Source organism: Phytophthora ramorum, assembly GCF_020800215.1.
Source record: "Phytophthora ramorum isolate Pr-102 chromosome Unknown Phyram_PR-102_s0003, whole genome shotgun sequence".
Classification (NCBI taxonomy): Eukaryota; Oomycota; class Peronosporomycetes; order Peronosporales; family Peronosporaceae; genus Phytophthora; species Phytophthora ramorum.
This window is the reverse complement of record NW_027150649.1, coordinates 2,223,799-2,246,500: the sequence shown is the minus strand read 5'-3', so window position 1 is coordinate 2,246,500 and position 22,702 is coordinate 2,223,799. Positions and strand designations below refer to the sequence as shown.

The 22,702-nt window shown below is 57.7% G+C and overlaps 9 protein-coding genes across 9 annotated transcripts; 4 read left to right on the top strand and 5 right to left on the bottom strand.

Moving 5' to 3' along the window:
• Positions 1-115: 115 nt before the first annotated feature.
• Positions 116-2,830, bottom strand: KRP23_3895 ([F-actin]-monooxygenase MICAL3; the record flags this gene model as incomplete). Its single annotated transcript, XM_067888807.1, has 1 exon — positions 116-2,830. One exon carries the CDS (start codon positions 2,828-2,830, stop codon positions 116-118), a length of 2,715 nt encoding a protein of 904 aa, XP_067748013.1.
• Positions 2,831-3,216: 386 nt separating this feature from the next.
• KRP23_3894 ([F-actin]-monooxygenase mical1) lies at positions 3,217-6,348 on the bottom strand (the record flags this gene model as incomplete). The annotated part of the gene is made up of 1 exon (XM_067888806.1): positions 3,217-6,348. The coding sequence occupies one exon, from the start codon at positions 6,346-6,348 to the stop codon at positions 3,217-3,219; it is 3,132 nt and encodes a 1,043-aa protein (XP_067748012.1).
• A 1,088-nt stretch (positions 6,349-7,436) lies between these two features.
• Positions 7,437-10,943, top strand: KRP23_3893 (uncharacterized protein; the record flags this gene model as incomplete). Its single annotated transcript, XM_067888805.1, has 1 exon — positions 7,437-10,943. One exon carries the CDS (start codon positions 7,437-7,439, stop codon positions 10,941-10,943), a length of 3,507 nt encoding a protein of 1,168 aa, XP_067748011.1.
• A 200-nt stretch (positions 10,944-11,143) lies between these two features.
• Positions 11,144-12,154, bottom strand: KRP23_3892 (Muramidase-2; the record flags this gene model as incomplete). The annotated part of the gene is made up of 1 exon (XM_067888804.1): positions 11,144-12,154. One exon carries the CDS (start codon positions 12,152-12,154, stop codon positions 11,144-11,146), a length of 1,011 nt encoding a protein of 336 aa, XP_067748010.1.
• Positions 12,155-12,343: 189 nt separating this feature from the next.
• On the bottom strand, positions 12,344-13,418 carry KRP23_3891 (uncharacterized protein; the record flags this gene model as incomplete). The annotated part of the gene is made up of 2 exons (XM_067888803.1): positions 12,344-13,144; positions 13,212-13,418. 2 exons carry the CDS (start codon positions 13,416-13,418, stop codon positions 12,344-12,346), a joined length of 1,008 nt encoding a protein of 335 aa, XP_067748009.1.
• Positions 13,419-13,977: 559 nt separating this feature from the next.
• Positions 13,978-15,512, top strand: KRP23_3890 (High affinity copper uptake protein 1; the record flags this gene model as incomplete). The annotated part of the gene is made up of 2 exons (XM_067888802.1): positions 13,978-15,377; positions 15,491-15,512. The coding sequence occupies 2 exons, from the start codon at positions 13,978-13,980 to the stop codon at positions 15,510-15,512; spliced, it is 1,422 nt and encodes a 473-aa protein (XP_067748008.1).
• A 261-nt stretch (positions 15,513-15,773) lies between these two features.
• KRP23_3889 (DNA excision repair protein ERCC-1) lies at positions 15,774-16,676 on the bottom strand (the record flags this gene model as incomplete). Its single annotated transcript, XM_067888801.1, has 1 exon — positions 15,774-16,676. One exon carries the CDS (start codon positions 16,674-16,676, stop codon positions 15,774-15,776), a length of 903 nt encoding a protein of 300 aa, XP_067748007.1.
• Positions 16,677-16,802: 126 nt separating this feature from the next.
• Positions 16,803-18,518, top strand: KRP23_3888 (Metal transporter nramp1-like protein; the record flags this gene model as incomplete). Its single annotated transcript, XM_067888800.1, has 1 exon — positions 16,803-18,518. The coding sequence occupies one exon, from the start codon at positions 16,803-16,805 to the stop codon at positions 18,516-18,518; it is 1,716 nt and encodes a 571-aa protein (XP_067748006.1).
• A 192-nt stretch (positions 18,519-18,710) lies between these two features.
• Positions 18,711-22,592, top strand: KRP23_3887 (Alpha,alpha-trehalose-phosphate synthase [UDP-forming] A; the record flags this gene model as incomplete). Its single annotated transcript, XM_067888799.1, has 1 exon — positions 18,711-22,592. One exon carries the CDS (start codon positions 18,711-18,713, stop codon positions 22,590-22,592), a length of 3,882 nt encoding a protein of 1,293 aa, XP_067748005.1.
• Positions 22,593-22,702: the final 110 nt, after the last annotated feature.

Genomic DNA, 22,702 nt, shown 5'->3' with positions numbered 1-22,702 from the left:
TTGAAATTTGGGAATGGGGCGAAATTGTCAACTTGCCTTTTTGAACGTTGAAAAGTCACTTTACTTTTTTACGTTAATGAACACTATGAATACTAATTGCTTAGGCTGCAGGCAGCTACACGACTCGAGGGAAGTGGGCCAGGTAGCGCGACCTGGGGTCCACCGTGTACTTGCGCACGTTCTTCTGCATCTCGTCGCGGTGGCGGCCCGACAGACGCTGCGTCACTTGGTACATGACTTCTCGGTCGGCCAAAAGCTGCTCGTCCGCTTTCCGGCCGATCTGCGCCACCATCCACACGCCGTCCATCGCACTGAGGAAGCCGCGGCAGACCCCCACGCTTTCGTGCCACAGCGGCTCCAGGAGCGAGTCGCCGACGAGACCGACGTAGAGCTTATTGCCGTTCGACGAGAGGATGGTCGCAGCCTTGTCCGCGCGTGTGCGGGGGCTGAAGTCGAACAAACTGACTCGAGTGAAGTCAGTCTTCCTGGGGATGCCGGCAAAGTCCACGATGGTCTTGACGAATTCTTGGAGAACGCTCTGGTTGACGTTGGTATCCATGACTAAGTCCACGGGGCTTGCGTGGTTCTCATTTACCACCTTCCAATCCAGCAGGTTCTGCCGCTTCGGGGTCATCACCAGGTAATGCATCTCACCGCGGTAATACATAATGTTCTCCATGTCGATACCGCCGTCGCGCAACTTGTCGAGCATTTGGTGCTTGAGTTGGGTAGTCCACGAGAATTCCTTGACCTTGGTCTCCTCGGAAGTTCCGAGGTTCGGGAAATAGCACACAATACCGAGAGCTTCCTCACGACAGAACACGAAGCGATCGATGCCGGCGAACTCCGCCAGCTTGTCGTTGACACCAGACGCACCGAGAACCGCCGTGAACTCCATCATGGGGATCTGCGGTTGCGTCGTCAGGGTGTAGAATGGCCTGCCGCCGTTCTCCTCCAAACCAGGAGGTACAACCGAGTCGAACTCTGTCGACGAGAAAACCGTCACGCCGAGGAGCAGTGCCACCTTGAGTAGGATAACCTGCAACTGACGCGTGCTCACGTGGAAGTACGAGTTTGACTTGGAAAATTGCGAAAAGAGGACCTTGGCACCCAACGAGGTCAAGTCTTGAACAACCCACGGCCACAAGTGAAGCATGTTCTCGCGGCTGAAGTTTTTGCGCTTCTCCAGAACAACCACCTGACCTCCAAGCAGTGCGGCCTCAACCGCAGCGCGGAGACCAACTGGCCCAGCACCGATGATGCAAACACGCTTCCTCGAGGCAGGTCTGCGCTTGTAGACATCAACATTCAGGCGCGCATCCAGCAGCTTGAAGAGCTGTTTGTGACGAAAGCTGAGCTTGCTGTACACGGCTGCCTTGATGTGGCAGTACACGTGCCACGGCTCGTCCACCATGATGCCGTTGAGTCCACAATCCGTCAGCAGGTTGCTGAAAGCGGCTAGTATGTCGCCCAAATCTTGTGCTGCGTCAAAGGCCTTGAACGAATCGAACACTGTTGGAGACACCTTCGCCTGAGGGTTGTCGATGATGGCTGGAGGTGCAGACGGAATCGACAGGTACTCAGAAGGAGACGCTGCCTTAGGAGGTGCCGGGTCTCGGAATTCCTTTTCATGGTGGGTCGATTCCTGGTCACTTTTTGCCCATTGCGTGTTGGACAGTCGACGCAGACCTCGCTTGAGCTGCCCGCTCTTCTTATCCATATCCTCGCGCGCGATTTGTTCAATTGCAGTCAAGTGCGAGCAAATTCGTGCCATGGACGTCTCCGAAAGCTCCGTCCGCTGGCATGTTTTGGCAACCTGTTCCAGCGTCGCTAGCAGCGCCAATCGAACCGACGACTTGCCAGCGACGAAAGCCTCCTTGTTCTCTTTGCCATGAAACGGAGCAGAGGGTTTGAAGCGCGGCTTCAGTGCCTCGGGCATGTCCTCATCGGAATTCTGCCCCCGATTCAGGAGCTGCGCGAGTTTGTTTCCCATTCGGTCCATGTGACTCGCCAGCTTCTGTGGTAGATCCTTCACTTGATCCTTCACTTCGGGGGCGGGCGTGGTGCTGTTGGTCTCGCCGGACGATGCAGCCGGTGGCTGGGCGAGTGACGAATCCACTACTGGAGCGGCGTCGCCGTCTGAGGAAATGCTGCGGTTGTAAGAGAAGTCCTCACCGCTGGATCGAGCCAAGGCGTCCATCAGCTTCACCGTATTGCACCTCTCCTTATCCGTATCTCCACTCGTCAAAAGGCTGTCGGCGGACGAGTTGGTGCTTTCAGCACTGGGATCGTTGCGTGTCGTAGCCTTCTCCTCTTCCTCGACTAGGAGCTGCCTCACCTTCTGCCAAGCCAACTCCTTCTCTGCGCGAGCTCGCTGTTTGCGCTCAGCCTCCTCCGCCACCATGAGACTCAACTGGATCGAGTCTACTTCGTGAGGGTTGATCACCGCGTTGCGACCACTATCTGAGACCGAAGACGGAGCCGAGTGAGATGGAATCGATCGGTGTCGTCCAGAGCGAAGACCTTCGCTCTCAAAGCCGCCATCGTCTCCGTCTGTGCTGCCATCGCCGTCGTCTTCTCTGTAGCCACCATCCAGGTAATTTTCATCGACGTTGTTCGCGACATAGTCCAGCAGATTCCGGCGACGTTGCGAGGACTTGCTGTCGACATCACTTCGCCGCTCCAGCACGTTTAGGCCGGCATCATGACGAGCGACACCATTAGCTCGGTCGAGCGACTCACGAGAGCCATCGTGCACAGGAGGGCGGGCGCTGAACTTGCTAGGCAACGGGGGTGATGCATGCGCACCTGGTTGACCCAGCGTTGCCATTTTCTCGAATGGAGGTGAGATGCCCACTGCAGAATCCGAACTGATGGGGCACGACTACCAACGCGATCTCGTCTTCAACCGCACGGTTGCGCGTGCTCGAAGACTCTCCCTCGGTTAGGTGCAACCTCGGGACACAGACTCTGTCAAGGCTGGTACTGGAGCATCTACTTCATGCTCAGACCATGTACTGATTGGAAAAGCAGCCGGCATAAGACTCCATAGGGGACAAGACCTATAACTCTTATCTTAGCACGACAGGGATTGTTCAAAGCCAGTCAGTCACCTTGCAAACAAGCAGCTTGCATTGACGGCTGGAGTCGGCAATAACAGGTGCATCAAGCCATCAACCAACGCTCGCAATAGGAAGGGTTTATATTGGACACTTTTCAACACAACTGAGGGAACTTGACCGTGTAGCGCGACTTGGGGTCCACCGTGTACTTGCGCACGTTCTTCTGCAAATCGTCACGACGGAAGCCCGAGACGTGCTGGATGACACGGTAGGCCATCTCGCGGTCGGCGAGTAGCTGCTCGTCGGCCTTCTTGCCGATCTGAGCCACCATCCATACGCCGTCCAGTGCGCCCAGGAAGCCGCGGCAGGTCCCGACACCCTCCGGCCAGAACGGCTCAATCAGCGAGTCGCCGATGAGGCCGACGTAGAGCTTCTTGCCCTGGGCTGTGAGGATACTCGCGGCCTTGTCGGCGCGAGTGCGCGTGCTGAAGTCGAACATCCGGATACGCGAAAACTCGGCCTTCTTGGAGATGCCCAGGAACGACACGACACGCTTCACGTACTCGTGCAGCGTGCTCTTGTTGATGTTGTCGTCCTGCACCAAGTCTTGGGGCTCCGGGCGGTTCTCCTTCAGGACCTTCTGCTCCAGCAGGTTCTGGCGCTTCGGAGTCATCACCAGGTAGTGCATTTCCCCGCGGTAATAAACAATGTTCTCCAGGTCGACGCCGATCTCACGCATCTTCGCAAACATTTGCTGCTTGAACTGGATCGTCCACGAGAACTCCGTCACCTTCTTCTCCTCCGTCGTCCCGAGGTTCGGGAAGTAGCACACGATACCGAGCGCCTCCTTGCGACTGAACACGAACCGGTTGATGCCGGCGGGCTCAGCCAGCTTGTCATTCGTACCCGATGCGCCAAGCACCGCGGTGAACTCCATCCATGGGATCTGCGGCTGCGTTGCCACAGTGTAGAACGGCTTGTTGTCGCTCTCCTCCGCGTTCGGGGCAACCACCGACTCAAACGCCGTCGACGAATACACCGTCACGCCCACCAGCAGCGCCACCTTCAGCAGGATGACTTGAAGCTGCCGTGTGCCGACGTGGAAGTACGCAGTCGAGTGGCAGAACGAGGGGAAAAACACCTTCGCACCCAGCGCCGTCAAGTCCTGCACCACCCAGGGCCACAGGTGCAAAATGTTCTCGCGACTGAAGTGCTTGCGCTTCTCCAGCACCACCACCTGACCACCGAGCAACGCGGTCTCCACAGCAGCACGAAGACCAACCGGTCCAGCGCCAATGATACAGACGCGCTTCTTGGCCGCGGGTTTGCGCTTGTACACGTCCAAGTTGAACCGCGCATCCAGAAGCTTGAAGAGCTGCTTGTGCCGGAAGCCCAGCTTGCTGTAGACGCCCGCCTTGATGTGGTTGTACACGCGCCACGGCTCGTCCACCTTGACGCCGCTGAGACCGCACTCAGTCAGCAGCTTGTTGAAGCTCGAAAGCGTTTCGATCAAGTTTTGGGCCGCGTCAAAGGACTTGAACGCGTTCAGGACCCCAGGTCCAGCCTTCACCTTCGCGTTGTCCACCGTGGCAGAAGCGGACACGACGGGTGCAGGCTCACGTGGGATTTCCGCAGCCGGCTTCGGCACAGGAGGTCTATGCGGCTTCTCGTGCTCGTGCAGTTCCTGCTCGCTCTTGACCCAATGCGCACCCGATAGTCGACGAACGACACGGTTTGGGTGACCGCGGTGCTTCTGCACGTCATCGCGTACGATCTGGTTGATAGAGGTCAGCAGCGTCGAGATACGCGCAATGGAAACCTCGGACAACTCGGTTTTCTGGCACGTGTGACTGATCTGGTCTAGCGTGGCCAGCAACGGCGTCATGCGTGCAGTGGTAGCTCCGTAAACAAGCGGCGCAGGCGATTCAGGAGGTTTCGATGCGTGGAAGGCAGCTTCCAGGCTCATTTTCTCGTTGGACCCCTTGGAATGGAACGGCGAGGGCGGTAGAAGCCGACGAGCACGCGGCGTGTTGCTTTCTTCGTCATGGCCGTTTGCTGCGCCTCCGCGGTGAAGGAACTGCGCGAAGCGATTGCCCATTCCTGACAAGGTGCTCGGCGTCGGTGGCGCCACGCCATCATCGGGTCCCTGTGTGAAGGACGTGTTCGTGTCAGCCTCGAGCGACGATGCCAGAGATCGGGGAGACGAAGTGTTGCTGGGCGGACCCGACTCGTCCATCTCGGACGGCACGCTGCGACTGCGGCCGTCGTCAACCACGCGGTCCAAGTAATCCAGCAGGTTCACCTTGCCGTAGTCGTCCACCACAGTCTCTCGTCGCACCGTGGACTCGTCCACCGACTTGATAGTGGCCTCGTTGCCCGAACCTTTGCGCTTGGCGGCCTCCCGCTCCTCTTCCAGCAGGAACTGGCGCACTTTTTGGCGCGCGAGCTCCTTGTCAACGCGCGCCTTCTGCTTGCGCTCGGCCTCCTCGGCCACCATTTGGCTGAGCTGCGTCGAGTCGACGTCTCCCGGGTTCAGGAGCACCATGCGGGCCTTCTGGGGCACCACTTTGGTCACGAACTTGTTGCGCGGCTCCGACGACACCGGCGCCGAGTGCACGGACGAGAAGGACTGGCTGCCGTCGCAGTTGTGGCGTTTGCCCTTCTTCTCGTGGGCCAGGAAGGCCAGCAGCCGACTGTTGGCGCGCGCCGAGCGGCTGCTTAGCGTGTGCAGGTCCTCTGCGTGCGGGAACTTGGGCTCGTCGTCGTCGCTAACCAGTCCGTCCAATCCGGTCTCGTCATCGCCCGCCGCGCGCTCCTCGTCCTTGTAAACACCGTTGAGGTACCTCTCTCCGACGTCGTTAGCTAGGAAGTCCAGCAGCTTGCGGCGTCTCTGCGTCGACTGCTTGGGCGTGTCCCCCTCTGCGGGGTACGTGGCATTCAGAAACTCGCTGAGCTTCGGGGCCTTGGCGTCGACTGCGGCGGCGTCCGTCGACGGGGCGTCGCGCGTCACGGCCACCGACTGCTGGACGAGGTCCGCGTACGCCACGTCGCTGAGGCGGTCGATGGCCTCGAGGCCGCTGGCGTCGATGAGCCCCTCGCCGATCCACGTCTCGCGACGGCTCGCAGTGCTGCGCGGCTCCGTCTCCGGCTGGCGGTCGGCGTCGTCTTCGCGCACGGTGGGCACTGACTGCACGCTGCGCTTGCTGGCCACGGACGAGCGCGGCGAGAGGAACACGTCGCCGCCGCCGTCCGACGACGACGACGAGTGCGTGTCAAAGTCCGCCATGCTGCTCTCTTGGTCTCTCGTGCGCTGCGCACCGCAGAATTCTCACTGACTGCCGGCGGGCGATGGCCATGGGAAGCGCGTGGCTGTGCGCGGTTCAACCCCGAGGCGTACGCTCCGTAGTGAAGACTCGAAAGGTCACAAAGACACACGCGGTGCAGAAACGACTACTGAGGTGCGTAGCCGCATACACTTGCAGAGCAGCTCGGGCTGACGGCACCACCGCTGCCAATGCCATGCTCTACAAGAAGCTGCTGCCGCCACTCACGCTGATGCTGACCGGCATTGGGCTTCCTTCAGAAGCTTCAAGGCGAGCCCGACCGCGCTTCAAGTCGATGAGAACCCGGTGGCAGCTCTGACCTCTATATAGGGGACTTATTTCACTTACAAAACGCAATGATTTACCTCTGTACAAGCGACTTGGTCGCATGGATACGAGATGCAGACGGTTGCCATGTGCTATGATACCGCATGCCAGGGGCAAACCTGGGTTGTATGGCCCGCTGTATGCGGCGGACATCCATCAAGCAAGTTGTCACAGTCGAGGCTCGGTTGGCAGCGTCGATTGCGGCGACGGCGTCGCCGTGTGTGACTTGCTCTGTATGTTGGCATGGTCTCACGAATATCGAGTGTGCTTTGAGCGAAGCTCTCGGGCGTTGTTCGAGGCCAGACCTGGCCAGATTGACGCCGATCACCAAGACGGACAATACGCACCGGCGGCAAGCAGCAACAAGCATGCCAGATGCGGGCTGACTCAGCTCGATGGTCGCGCGATCGAAAGACGACAAAGCAAACATGGCTTCGCACGTCTGCCCACGCTACTGCGGACTGCGTCGGCTTGCGTTGGATTTGAACGAATTAATTGTTTTGAATTGAATTGTGGAAGTTGAACTAATTAATTGTTTTAAATTGAATTTCGCTCAGCACTTATCGTTTAATTGTGTAAGTGCACCACACTATCTTATTCGACAGCAGCCGGAACCCGATCCGGGACGAGGCTCGCACTCCTCTCTCCAGAGACGAGCGGGAAGGAGCAGCTCCTGGCGTGGTCTGGCTAGAAGCAGCAGCAGCGACCCCCCGCCAGGTCCGAGATGCACGAGCAACAGCGCAGACGCAGCTCGCAGTCGCCCGCCATGTCTCCGGAGCGCAAACAGAGTACGACGGCCACGTACACGCAGCAGTATCTGCGACGCCGACTCAGTCAACAGCATCAGGAGGACGTTGAGCTGCAGAGTCCGAGGTCCAACGGCAGTCGACGGATGGAGCGCAGACGCAGCAGCGAGGACGCAGGTGAACGGCCCAATAAACTGCAGCCCCAGCAATCGACCGCCAATGGCCACATACGGAAGGACCAACCAGTTGCTTTCGTTGCTGACATGACAGTTGAGAAACAGTCGAGTGAGAAGTACGCGGCTGGGAAAGGGCTGACAAAGAGAAAAGCTGGAAAGTGTGGATTCATCAACCAAGTGGAGACGATGACGAAGAAGCGCAAGGCCCCGTGTGGTCGATCTACGACTGTAGCGGCTGTAGCGGCGGGGGTGGTGACCGTGTCAGTAGCAGGTGGGGTAGCTGTTTGTCGGATGTACCCGTCGTCTCCTGCTGCGGCTTCGATTCTGATCGTGGTGGAAAGAGCGGAGGAGGCCCTGTTCTTGCTGTTAGTTGAGCTCCGGAATGCAGTGGGCCCTTTTGCGAAGGAACTGGGAGAATCTATGCGGGTCGAATCGTTGGCTCTGCTGAGGAATGGACATTTGACACAGGCGGCACGCGCCGCCCATGCACTAGCGAACCAAAGAATTCGAGTGTTCCCCGGGTTGGCAAACACGTCAACACTTGTGGCCGTCTGCATGGAACTGATGGAGGATACACGAGGTCAGCTAAGACTAGCAGTTTCGGGTTTGACTGACGTTCTGAAGCTGGTGGTGGATTGGATACAGCCACGTTTGAAAGCTCTTTTTACAGTGATGGAGCTGGACTTGGATGCAGGTAGTGAGCTGGCCGAACGCGTCCGGTCGTTTCTGCTTACAGCACTCGCGTTTCTTGCAGAGGCACTGAAGGAAAGTGCAACCTGGGCAAGATTGAGCGTGGACGAAGTATTTGAGTGGATGGGATTAGAGCCCGACGTGAGTGATGCAGAGCTGCCCAGCGACGAATTCCTCGCACCTTTGATGGCACACCAGGCTGCAATTAAGAATGTCGTGCGGGGGTTTACAGCTCGGGAGTCTCGGGCATTAGACCACGTGAAGCACTCCGAGAAACGACGGGTAGCCATCGCATCCGCCACGAACTCGATCATTGCAGACACCCGGGTGACAGCACTGAACTGCATCTTTGACGCAAAAATGGCCGCTATTGAGTTGATGGAAGAGCGAATGAAGCAGCTAGCAGACCAGTATGCTGCTTCCATCGAGCAGGAGCTGAAGGAATATAAACGCACCTCGCGGCAAGTCCAAGAAGAAGGTAATCCTGGAGAGTTGACTGAGGTGGTGTCGAACGGCCAGTCGCATGTGGATGCGGCGGCCAGTCTGAAACTGGAACTAGCCTTTCGAGCCAAGACCACGGATGAAATGTCAACAGAAGTCCCTTTACCGGAAGATCGAAGCACTACCACTGGAAGGGGTCAACGTGAACCTGCTAACGAAGAGCAAGCCCGGTCGGGTGTCAAGCTATCTCACGAAGAACGATTGCTTGTTGAGTCAATTGAAGCCCCTGTGTCGGAAGAGCAAAGTCCTTCTCAGGATGAGCTGCCAGACAACATCGATAAAGAGACAGAAATTACGATTGAGCTTGCTGAGCTGACTGCCGAACTTGCAGAAATGGCAGCGACCGTGCACAGCTCTTCTGAGGCGATTTTGGCGAGTGAGTACGTCAGTGATGAACAGGTAGAGATAACCGCGTTGACTGAGGTGGACGAGCTGATTGATGAACGATCTGAAGCCCCAGTAGTTGGAATCCCGACTTCATCAGTGCATAGCGATCATGCCACGGAGGATCAGACATACAGTGGTGCTGGGCTGGTTGAGGAAAATCAGCAAAATATTGAGCTGGCGTCCTCGGACAAGGAAGAAGTAGCCCGTGGTGAGGAGAGGCGATCGGTTGTCACGGAAGTGTTGGTGGAATTGGAGGGCATTGTGCTGGAGGTGGAGCATACACAAGTGGAAGTGACGAATCTCTATGGGGCAGACAACCTTTCTGAAGCTGATCTTTCCGAGCAAGAAGTTCTGTTTCAGCACGAAGAGCAAACGGCAGCACATCTGACTGTTCTGGTTGACGGACCCGAGGTGGAGCTTGTGGTGGAGGTGGATACGCTTGATGCTGAAACTGTGGAGAAAGCAGGGATGGAGCAGCGTCGGCCTGACATCAGCACTCGAGTCGCTACCCTGCCTGGAACTGAAGTGCTGGAAGAAGAGCCTATAGAGACGCACAAGAAACAATATCCGGAGTCAGTGCAAGACGCCGAACATCTTCGCGTGGATGAAAACGAAGTGCTTGCGAGTGACGGTGCAATCGAGGTTCACAAGGAGCTACAGGACACTGAGGCCGTGAGTAAGGTAGATATGGCAATTGAGGATGCGGAGGTGGTGGTCGCGGATCTTGAACGCACCGAAGCGAAGATAACCAGCTTGCGCAGTTATGATGAGGTTGCAGCTGAATCAGACACACAGGCGGTGGATTTTCAGCGTCAAGAATCGGGGGATCTGGAGGCCAAGGAAGGCGTTGGCTCTGCTGCTCTTATCGACATCGAAACTCAGGAAATGGAACGCGTGGTTGTGGACAAGGAAATCCACGAGCTGGCGCAACTCGAACAAGTCCTGCTGCAGGAGGACGAACGCGTTCGTATAGAAGAAGAGCTGCGCGTAATTGCACAGGAGGAGGAGATAGAGCTGCAAACGGAGGTGCATTCTACCGCTGGTCAAACTTCCCGCACAATCTCTTCTCTCGAGGATCGCACCATTGAAACGATAGATGCGAAAACGACCGAGGTAGTGGATGCTGGTCGTGGGAGTGGTGGATGGCAGTCAAGGCTTGGTATCCCGTTCGCACCCACTTTGGTGCTGCATTCAGTCGCCTTCCTAGCGCTAGCGACGCTTGCAGCTTATTTATTGGCTCGCTATCACAAGCGAGGGCCGCGTGCACCACGGCGACGCAAGCGATGGCAGCGACTCGCCGATATGGATGATTCAGATGCTGAAGAAGTTGTTCTGCTACCAGACGATAGCTCGGATGACGAAGCTGGTGAGGACGCTGCCCTTCCTGAAGAGCCCAAGCTGAAAGCCGTCGAGTTAATGTCTAGTGGCAATGTTGAGACGACGGTCATGCGATCTCCTGGAAGCGAGGAGGCCGACGTGGAAGAGGAGACCACCGAGGACCATGAAGACGCGGAGGAAGAAACAGAGGAGTTTGCCGAGGAGGAAGGCGCTGCCCAGTCCGATTCCGAGTCGGTTGACTATCCTTCTACGACCAAGTCGATCGCACCGGCTGATGATAGCGACACCGCGACTGCTCCTGTCAGCACACCACCACCGAGTGCTTCCACGCAGGAGACGCCTGATACATCCCAACGCGCTCTTCGTCGGCTCCGCCGCGAAAGGCGCTCGTAGGAACACGAAAAGTAGTAGCAAAGCACACGTACAAAAGAAGACCAAAACGACGAACGAGGCAACAGGAAGCCCAGGAGACCCTGTCTTAGCCCGAAGTAAAGCCAACACCGTTGAAACAGCTTCATATTCCCATCTCGTCTAGATATACAAACTACAGAGACCTTACGACAGCAGAGGCCTGGTGGATGCAGGCTCGCTGATCACGCACTGCTTGTAGCGTCAAGGTCGCGGTACTCGTTATGGCGTGGCTGCCGCGGCGAGTCCGTGTTGTGGGGATCCATTGGCCGCTTCACGACCAGCTTGTAACCAGGGCGGATCTCGCCGCGGTATCCCCTAGGGAAGTAGGCGCGGTTGTACTCGCGCATTTCGTCGTATGTCATGCCGTAGCGCTCGGCCAGCTCTTCGGGAGTATCTCCAGGTTCTACGACGTGGATCTGCTTGGTGAGTTTCACCTCGGCAATGTTGCGGCTACTGGCCGCTTGTTGCGCTGCCAGGAGGTCGGGCACAATGACCCGCTCACCTGGCACGAGCTCGGCGCGTTGCCCCACGGGGTACCGGCCGCGGTTGATCTGCAGGAAGTGCGCGTAGGGGATACTGTACGCCTTGCAGATGGTATCGAAGGTGTCGGCGGGCACCACCAGGTGCGTCTTGTAGCGCGCGAAGGCGGCAGACGTGCCCGTGTACGTGGCTTCCTGTTCGCCCACAGCGTTGAGCGCCGAGGCCGTGGCGTCCGCGTCACCACTGGGGTCGTCCCTCTCCATCTCGCCCGTGTTCATGAGCCGCACGTGCAACAACTGGCCAGGACACAGCAAGCTGCGCTCGCCGGTGGGGAAGTAGCGGCGGTTATCCTGCCGCAGGAGCTCCTCCGTCGTGTTGTAGAGCGCCGCGATGCCGCGCAGCGACTCCCCGGCGCGCACGAGGTGCATCTGGCCCCAGCCCTGGTCGATGCACTCGGGTGGCGGAGGCAGCGAGACGGCGCGCGCCTCCTCCACGATGAGCTGCTGGCCCGGGTAGAGCTTGACGTGCTTCTTCTTGCGGCCCAGCAGCGGGTTGAGCGCCAGCAGCGCCGCCTCCGTCGTCTGCGTCTTGTGCGCGATGCTCGCCAGCGACTCGCCCGCCTGCACGTGGTAGCGGAAGGGCGACGGCGTGGGCGGCGGCGGTGCCAGGCCGTCGCGCGAGCTGCTGGCGCTCGAGCTCACCGTGCCGTACATTGATACAGGATCTCGGCTCTTGACTCTTGACTGGCGAAAAACGGAGTGGGATCAGCTCTGTGCTGCCGAGGACGTACTTCAATGATTGCAGCTGAAATAATCAGATGCATAGTGAAAGCGATATGTGGCTACAGGTCATTGTGACTGACAATTCGAGACAAAATAGAGTTTCCGGTGCAATTAATTGGATTAGGTGGAGCAGCATGGGTCAACGCTGCCGCTGAGCTCCTCTGCGTCTGTGTCCTTGAAGACGGCAAAGCCCAGCCCGACGCCGAGGATCACGGCCACGAACATGAGCGTCTCGTACGTCATGATGATCAGCATGACCCAGTAGCCCAGACTCAGATGCACCATGTACATAGCGGCCAGCGCCAGCTTGCACCAGAGTGGCAGGCGACGCACGATGCTGAGTCTGGGGGCGTCCGGCACGCGTCCAGCCTTGGGTATGAACGCGTCGTGGCTCGTGCTGGCGCTGCTGACCTGCGGTGTGGCCAGCGACATGTAGTCTGCCTGGCTGGACACGATGCCGTGGGCCCGGTAGAGCCGCTTCAGCACGAGGTCGCGCAGCTCGCCGAAGCCCTCGAGCGACATGGCCAGCAACACTACACCCAGGAACGCGAAGGCGTATTTGACCGCGGACGAGAGCACCCAGGGCTGGAAGAGCAGCAGCAGACACGTGGCGTCGCCGCCGATGGCCAACTGGAAGCCGTTGAACATGACGGAGCCCGTGGGGTCGGCGGCAGCGCCGGCGTAGCAGAAGTCATCCGACGACGTCTGCGCCGCCACGTATTTGGTGGGGTCGGCGAACACGAGCTGCGCGTGTTCCTCGGAGCACGTGTAGATCTTCTGCGCGCCCTTGGAGATCCACGGGACGGCGTGCGTGAGCTCGTCATAGCCTTTGCCGCACACGGGACACTTGATGTCCGTGGCGTCCTGGTAGATCTCGTCCGTGGCGATGTCGGCTTCCTCGGGTGAGCCCAGGTTGGCAGCCTGTAACAAAGAGAAGCGTTAGAAGGTGGTGGACTATAGGCAGGGGGCGTATACGCCTTGAACGCACCGGGTCGTTCTGCAGCGAGTCAATGTGCCCAGCCATCTCGCACGCGTACACGAACTGGTCGCCGAGGATGGTGGCGTTGATGTTGGCCTTGACGTCCATGTTGCACAGCGGGCACGTGGTCTTGCGCAGGTTCTGGCCGGCCTCGGCGCTCAGCGCCAGCAGCAGCAACGCCGCCAGCAGCGGCATCAGAGCCCGAGCTCTCGCCATTCCAAGAGAAAATGTATAGTGAGGGCTCCGTAGAACCAACATTTGTGTTCAGAGACGGAGATTATCCCGTCCAAGCCAGATGGATCTCGCGGCGCAGGATCAAGTGTGGCGGCGTCGATGGAAGGCGCCGCTGGTGGTGTCGATGGGAATAGCGATGGAAATGAGCGGAGTCTGCAGGAAGCCTGGAGCCAACGGTCTCAGCTGCGCGGTGCAACACGGGACGCCCCCTTTCGCTCGGTAATTGTTGATTTGGATTGTTGACATGGATAGCGTCGAGCTCGGGCCATTCACTTCCAACCACTTCCAACGCCTCGTAGGAAGCAATGCAAGTGTTGACATCTACATGTGTGCAGGATAGTAGAAGCCGAATGCGTGCATTTAGCAACGCCATTACACTCTACCTGGTCCGAATCCCTGGAGCCAACTTGTATGGGCTGCCTCAGCTTCAGACCGAAACGTCTTGGAATTTGTATGCAGCACGCCGCCCGTCGCTGCAAACTCGAATTTACCTGCCCGCACCTCCGCTCACTCTTCATCTCGCCACCTTCCAGCCGTCGAGATGCTTCGCAGCTTACGTCTCTGCGCCGCCGCGCTGCTGGCCGCCTCGGCGACTGCGCACGTGCACGTATACAACCACCACCACGCGCTGCACCAGCTGCACGACCTACACGCCATGCAGGCGCACCGCGACCTGGCGTCGTCTGCCGCGAGCACCACCGACTACACGTGCCCCGTGTGCGGCATGTCTACGATGGACAGCGGCTATGACAACGAGAACTACGTGGGCATGGCCAATGGCCAGCGGGTCTACTCGTGCGGCATGGCGGCGCGTGCCTTCTCGTCCTACGACTTCGACGTGACGGACACGGCCTACCTGGCCGCCAACATGGCCGAGTTCATCGTGAACCAGACGGACGCCGACGCCTACGCCGAGTGCACGGACGCCTGCACCGAGTGCTCGGACGGTATCAGTGACCCCGTGACGGGGGACGCCGTCACCACCGACAACTACGTCTACGTGTGTCTGAAGAACGCCCAGAAGATCTACTTCGCGTCACAGGACAACAAGAACACGTACCTCACCAGCGTCAACACCGAGCCGCGCTACTTGGTGGACCAGGTCATTTGCACGGGAGCTACGTGCTCCGACGCCACCAACATCACGACACTCAGCCCCGCGGCGCAGAGCTTCGTGGCCGATTTCTCCTCTGCAAGTGCAAGTGGCACGACGACGGCGTCGTCTACTACGTCGAGCAGCTCGGCCACCGAGTCGGACACGTCGTCGACTAGCTCGAGCTTCTGTACGGGCCAGGGGTCGGTCATGTTCAACGGCTTCCAGACGTCCATCCACGGCTCGTGCGTCATGTTGCTCTTCCAGCCGTGGGTACTTAACAGCGGCGTCAAGTACGCGTTCGGCTTCATCGGGTGCTTTCTCATCGCGCTGCTGAACGAGTCGCTCGTGAAAGGACGTGAAGCGGTGCGCCAGCGGCTGCTGGTGGCACGCAAGCTCCGACCCCATGACAAGTTCCACAAGATGCAGTGCAAGCTGACGCTCGCTGTTTTGTACATGATTCAGATGACCATCGCGTACTTCGCTATGCTCGTGGTTATGACCTATGAAACGGGCCTCTTTATCGCTCTCATCGCCGGGTTTGGCGCCGGCTTCCTGCTCTTCAAGAACCTGGACCAGGACATCACGGAGGAGCGTGGCTCGTGGCGTTACACTGACCCGTCCACCGTGCGGATCCAGGTGGAGGGCATGTCGTGCATGAAGAACTGCGGCACGACTGTGGAGAGCGCGCTCAAGAACACGCCTGGCGTGACGGACGCAGTGGTGGAGTTCGACGAGCGTGCCGCCTACGTCTCCGGATCGGCGCAGTACAGCGACCTGGTGGCGGCGATCGAGGCGGTCGGCTTCACCGCCGAGGTGAACAACAACAGCAACGCTTCTCCTCGCGCGTAAGAACCTTATGCATTAGTATTTCCCCTACAAGCATGCTGTTCGTAAGAAAACGGCGCAATATCTCACGTTTACGATTGAATGCTCTGTCTGAATGCTGCATTGGCTGTAGTGAGTGCCGCAAGGACGTTTGAAATCGAGCATCCTGTGATGAATCCGGTGTCTTGGAAAGGTAAGGGCGAAGTCGAAGGCTGGTCTGCCGAAGTAATTTACGTCAAGTGCCGCTGGCCACAGGCTAGCAGGGGAAGTCGAGGGGGGGGCCTCCTTGCACTCACACAATTTTGATCTTGATATCGACGCCTGCAACCTCAAGTAGAGAGCACGCGCATTGTTGACATGGTTCAATGTGACAAGTTGTCTCCCATCTCGCCCCCTTGCATTTGGCCGGCGCTGCGTCACTGCTTGGTGAACGGTTCCTGGAAGGTCTCGAGCAATTGACGCACCTTTTTGGCGCCTACACCGGGGCACAGCGACAGCTCTTCCATGGAGGCGTTCATAAGCCCCTTCACTGTCCCGAACGTCGAGAGCAAAGTGACGACGTCCGTCTTGTTGACAGACCGGATGGACGTGAGCACGTCGTTGGCTTTCGGCAAGAACTCGGCCTCCACCTTCTCCTTGATGATAGTCGCCGACTTGTTCTCGTACGCCTTAAAAGTCTCCAGGTACCGCGCAGCTTCCAGCCAGCTCCACGCCAGCACGAGCGTAAAGTCGCTCAATAATGCAACACGGTTGATCTCTCGCAGCGCCACTTCGTTGTCATCGACATCCACAAAGCACAAGACCAGTTTGGTTTTGTAGCGCGTGGGATCATCCTTCCGTATGCTCTGCACACGCTCTTCCAAGTAGCTATTGTGCAGCAGGTGGTACCGCACACTCAGGAACAAAACACAACAAGCAGCTTCCCCCATCACGTAGTCCGGGATCATTCCGTCTCGGAACTCGAGCCCCACGTTGCGTACAGCTTTGAGCATGGGGTTGCCCTTCTGCCTTCGGTTCACGTACACGGTGGCGGCTGCGTCCCTCACGGGAGGTTTGTCTCCCTGTGGCTGTTCAGGCGGCGGCGCCACATACGACGAAGTGCTCCTCAGCTGTGCGAAAGCCTCACTGAACGTCAATGAGGACGGCGCGGATCCGTCCTCGCGAGGCAAATAGCGCGGCGCCGCGTCTCCGTCGCTCACAGCAGCAGGGGGAAGCGTGCGAGAGTCTAAGAAGCTTGGAACGCTGGCATCAGCGGCTGGAGGCGACACCGACGAAGCAGTCGACTCGACACCGCCGCCACTTGCAGGTTGGTCTTCCATTTCAATTTGATGACGGATGATTGGTTGAAATCCAAATTGACGCATATGATTGGCCGAAAACATTTATGCGGCCCTGTCTCATTGGGCTAATCGTCATCATCCAGACAACGTGTCAGTCGACGTACCATGCCAGAGTCTCCGGAGATCCTGCGCCCAAGTGGTGCGACGCTGAGCGCGTCGTACTCGCGGCTGTCAGAGCTCCATGGCGACGCGCACTTGGCGCCGCAGCGGCCTCCGTTCTCGTGGGGCAAGTTTTGGTCATTCGTGGGGCCTGGGTGGCTCATGAGCATGGCCTACCTGGACCCCGGCAACCTCGAGGCGGATCTGCAGAGCGGCGCTTACTCACGCTACGAGTTGCTGTACGTCACATTCTGGAGCACCGTGCTCGGCGGACTGTACCAGGTGCTGGCTGCAAGACTGGGTTCCTGTACGGGGCGCCACTTGGCCGAGCTCTGTCGAGCGGAGTACCCGTGCATCGTCACCTACGCCGTGTGGATCATGATGGAGCTGGTCATCATCGGCTGCGATATCCAAGAGGTGCTCGGCACGGCCATCGCGCTGCAAATTTTGTTCGGTCTCCCGCTCTGGATCGGCTGCTTGATCACCGCCTTGGACACGTTTACCTTCCTGGCCATCGACCGACGCGGCGCCAACAAGAGCAACCGCTATCTCGAGACCTTCTTCATGGGGCTCATCGGGATCATGTGCGCGTGCTTCTTCGTCGACTTCACAGTGAGCAAGCCAAGTGGGATCGAAATCGCCAAGGGCATCGCCATCCCGCGCATCGACAACCAGAACGTCATGCAAGCAGTCGGGATGCTCGGCTCCATCATCATGCCACACAATGTGTACCTGCACTCTGCGCTGGTGCAATCGCGTAGCGTCCACTCGCGTCGAGGGGTTGGCACTGGACCAGTCAAAGAGGCCAATTTCTACTTCGGTCTCGAGGCAATCTTGGCACTGTTTGTGAGCTTTCTCATCAACATGTTCGTGATCTCAGCGTTTGCCAGCACCTTCTACAGTCCGCAGTGTGACGCCCTAGGTGCCAATGCTGCCTCCGATGTGTTCAACGCAGGCATTCAAACTGCATGCATCCCGTCGACAGCCGCGTTGGCGTCAGGAAATGACATCTACAGCGCCTCCACTGGTATCGCTTGCGCCAATGAGTACGAAACAGTTGCTGCATCTTGCACGCAGTGCTACACAACGAAGCACATCGTGGGGTACTGCCAGCAGGTCGGGTTGAAGGAGGCAGGAGAAGCTGTAAGCAGCTCTCTTGGACACTACGCCAAGATCATATGGGCGGTTGGATTAGTCGCTTCCGGTCAGGCATCGACGATGACGGGGACGTACGCCGGCCAATTCGTGATGGAAGGTTTCCTGGATCTCCGCATTGCTGCCTGGAAGCGATTGGCAGTCACGCGTACAATGGCGCTTGGACCTGCCTTGTTAGTTGCGCTGCTGACAGAGTACAACGGGCTCCACACGGACATTGTGAGCGAAATGATCAACGTGATGCAGAGCGTGCAGCTTCCGTTCGCTCTGGTGCCTCTGCTCACGTTCACTACCAACAAGCGGTTGATGGGACAGCCGTTCGTCTACAACCGATGGATTGTCATCACGCTAGTTGTCGGCACACTCGCTTTGTTCGGCGTGAACTACGCGCTGGTCTTCCGGACGCTGCAGCAGAGCTTCGACTTGTCGCCCAAGGGCTGGACGGTCGTAGCACTCGTCGCCACATTCTACAGCGCCCTGGTGCTGTATCTCATGGCATTCCCGTTCATCTCCTGGTACAAGTCGAGACGCGAGAATGAAGTCACGCTCGAGAATCTGCAGCACTAGAGGGTGCTGGCATAGCGTTAGATACTTTTCACGCCGACGTTGAAGATATCCCTTCGTCGCCCATTGGTCGGTTTGAACCTGTTAATCAAATGCAATTGGTCAATATCCATCATCTTCTCTTAAATTACACTTCTAGCCACCTCAACTACCGGCACCTTCATTCTTCAATCTGCGAGTCGGGCTCTCATCTCGATGGGGGACGAGGTCGCGTCGTCTTCGGGGCTTCATGTGGCTGCGTCTCCACCCGCGCCGCCCACCAGCGGCGTCTTGTCACCGCGCAACGAGTTCTTTGTGTCGCAGCGCGCCGCCACGGACTTCGAGCTAAGCCGCCTGGACACGCTATCGCTGGAGGAGCAGGAGATTCTGGCCAACATCCAAGAATTGCAGCTGCAGCTCATGAAGCTCCGCGCCGAGGAGGAGGAGGACAGCGACGAAGAATCGACGGACAAGGCGACCACAACCGCTGATAGCCAGCTCATTGTGGTGTCCAACAACCTGCCGGTGCTATTGGAGCGGCAGCCGCAGACCGGACGCTGGAAAGCCACCAAGACGACGGGCGGCCTGGACAAGCTCATGTGTCTCACGGGCGTGAGGGCCGAGATGAACTTCTTGTGGGTGGGCTGGGTGGGCCAGCATATCCCCAAGAGCGAGCACGAGGCCGTGCGCCGCTTGCTGCTGCAACACAACTGTCTGCCGGTGTTTCTGTCGTCGGACGTGGCCTCCAGACACACCGGCTTCTCCTCGGAAGTTCTCTGGTCGCTGTTTCACTACGTGTCGGAGCCGGTGCCGTCCACGTGGAATGCAGGTGGCAACTCGAGCTTCCACTCGACCAAAAGATTCAACAAGCAAGACTGGCGAGCCTACGAGTCCGCGAATGAAAGCTTTGCCGATGCGATTGCTGAGATTTATAACGAAGGGGACTCGGTGTGGGTGCACGACTACCATCTCATGCTGCTGCCGTCGCTGCTGCGCCAACGTATCCCGCTCTGTCGTATCGGCTGGTTCCTGCACACCCCGTTCCCGGCTTCAGACGTGTATTGTCGGTTACCTGTGCGCTCGCAGCTGCTAACTGGTGTGTTGCAGGCCGATCTTATCGGCTTTCAGACGTTCGACTATGAGCGTCACTTCCTTTCAACGTGCCACAGACTGCTGGGTGTGGAGTGCTCGCACAAGGGTGTCCGCAGCACGCTTGCTGACCGTGATCACTTCACCTCTATTGGTGTGTTTCCGATTGGTATTAGCTTGGAGCCATTCGCTCGTGCAGCGTCGAGTTTGCCGACCCTGAACCGAGTGAACGAGCTGCATGATAAATTCGGCGGCAAACGCATCATTCTTGGCATTGATCGGCTTGACAACATCAAAGGGCTCCCGCACAAGATGCTAGCGATGGAAATGCTGCTAGATCGTTTTCCGGAGTGGCAGCACAACGTTGTACTGGTGCAGATTGGTATCTCTTCGCGTTCAGGCGTGGTCGACAGTAAGTCTACTGGCGCAGGTGACAATTCTCGGCGAACTAGCGCCAGCAGTGCAAGCGGGGACAGTGCTAACATTCTTCCTAGATCCTCATCCTATCCAATTGGGGGAAGCTCGAGTGGAAATGACAGCCCTATTAAAGCGCTCTCAGAGTCCCCACCCAGCGCTGCCAGCCCGATCGCAACTGGCAAAGGAAATATCGGGTACGATGCGTGCCATCAGCTCGAAATGAGCTCACAGAGCTATCACAATATCGTGACCCAAGTGAACCAGATTGTGGGACGGATCAACGGCATTTTTGGAACTCTGGACTACGCGCCAATTCACTTTATCCAGCAGCAAGCAACTCCGCACGAAGAGCTGTGCGCGCTTTACGATTTGGCTGATGTTTGCTTGGTGACGTCTACACGAGATGGAATGAACTTGGTGTCTCATGAGTTTATTGTCTGCCAGCAACATTTTATGCGTAATAAGGATGAGCGCAAGAAGGCTGCCCGCGCAGCCGCCAGAGGATTCAGCGCCAGCAGCCTTAGTGGTGGTGGTGGAACCGCTCCTAAACCTGGAATCCCGAACAGCCCAGAAACAATTGGAGAGGGTGTGGGTGTGATGAAAGGTGGTGTGCTTTCACCTATTACGTCTCCACGGCAATCGTCTGCGTCCATGCTGACAGATTGGGAAGGTGAAGATGGCGGTCCGGGCGTGTTGGTCGTGAGCGAGTTCGCAGGTTGCTCCCAGTCTCTGAGTGGTGCTATCGTCGTAAACCCGTGGAACACGGAAGACGTAGCGTTAAGCATCCATCAAGCCTTAAGCATGTGCCGAACTGAGCGTGAAATCCGCCAGCAGAAATTGTACCGCTACGTGTCGTCTAACACGGCCTCCGCATGGGGAGAGGAATTTCTGGAGGAACTTGGCGTGGCTGTAGAGAAAAACCGCAAATCTTCAACACAATTGCCGAAGCTTGACAAGAAGTCCATCGTGCAAGCCTATCGTAGTTCGCAAAATCGCGTGATCATTTTGGACTATGATCGGACTCTGACGCCGCAGCATTCGCTTCTTCCACTTGCGGCCGTGGGGCCCAATTTCAAGTCCCTTCTTGATGCTCTCAGTGCCGACGAGCGTAACACGGTATTTATCGTCAGCGGGCGTGAGCGTAAATTTCTCGAAACGTGGTTGAATGGTGTGCGCGTCGGTGTTGCAGCAGAGGACGGATTTTTCTATCGAATGAACTTGAGCAACACACGCGAGCAATGGAAGACCATGAGCAAGTTCCAGTACGATGTTGCCACAGCTCGGTCTGGGGGAAGTACCACCGCGACAGTCGTTGGTGTGGGCAGTGCCAGTGGTGGCAGTCTGGACGCGTCTTACTCAGGTGACGCTCATAGCATGATGCACATGAGCATGGGTAGCTTACCAGCGTATTCTCAGCATGCTTCGGCACCAGGGTCAACGGACACTGGTGATGGTACACCACGAGCTGTCGGAAGTATCGCTCCGACTGATGATTCGTTTGGCGGTGACGATATGTCGTGGAAGGATTTAGTGCTGCCGACAATGCTGATGTTCACAGACAGAACTCCTGGAAGTTATATTGAAGACAAGGAAAGCTCGTTAACGTGGCACTATGGCGACGCCGACCCGCATTTCGGTAGCTGGCAGGCAAAGGATCTCCAGATTATTTTAGAGCGGCAGCTCATTGGTACGGCGCTGGAAGTTTATCAGGGGCACAAGTCCGTTAGCGTCGAGCACGAGGGGTGCACGAAGACGCGCGTTCTTGAGGGTATTCTGAAACACTTGTCTCTCGGTGAGCAGATCTCCAAGAAAAGTGATCAAGAGGTTGACTTTGTCTTGTGCGTATGCGACGACGTGACTGATGACCAAATGTTCCAGACGTTGAATGCTTTGGTTGCCGAGTCTAACGAGCGCCACGACGAGAGGAAAAGAAAAGAGGAAGAGCAGGCGGCTAATGAGCGCATTCGCCGGAACTCCATCGCCATGGGCAAACCTCTACCTCCACAGTTGCACGCACAGCCAGTGCCGTCAGCTGCACACGTCTCAAAGGCAAAGCCCCGCATGCCCCGGCCGAGAGGAGGGAGTGGAGTCACCGATGAATTGGAACCAGCCAAAAAAGTGAGGAACGGACTGAAAAAGCGCCGTCAGAACGAGCAGTTGCTTGGAACTGCGGCGGCAGCTGTGCGGGGGCACGAAGACTACTCAACTGACGATGACGAGCTAGACGATGGCGAGTGCGTGGACGACGACAACAAAGTTGCATTTAGTCGCTTGCAGAAGGTGCCTGTGCGGCTGGCAGAGAATGTTTCCATCTTCGCCGTTGTCGTCGGGCCTGATGTTCAACACAGTGGGGGACGGCATGCTTGCTCGTTTGCGGTGGACTCGTTGGCTGACGTGCGCAAGGTTCTAAAAGATTTTGTAGACGAAAGTCGCAAAGGGGGCTCTGCCACGGGTCCTATCGCCGCTGGAAGGGGTGCTACGGCCCCGAATGCCAACGCAAGTGCACCGCCAGCACCAGTGAAAAGTGGAGAGGACTCGGATGTGGCGTCGCAAACACCCGATCATGAGCTAAACCCTCCCTCTCCTCCGTAAGGCCAGCAAGCGAATAACTGCAGCGACTCCATAGCTTGGCGTACATGCTTGAACAAAGCAAGTTTTACGGTAACGTAAGTTTTATGAATGGAGGACCCACGGTCTGTTTT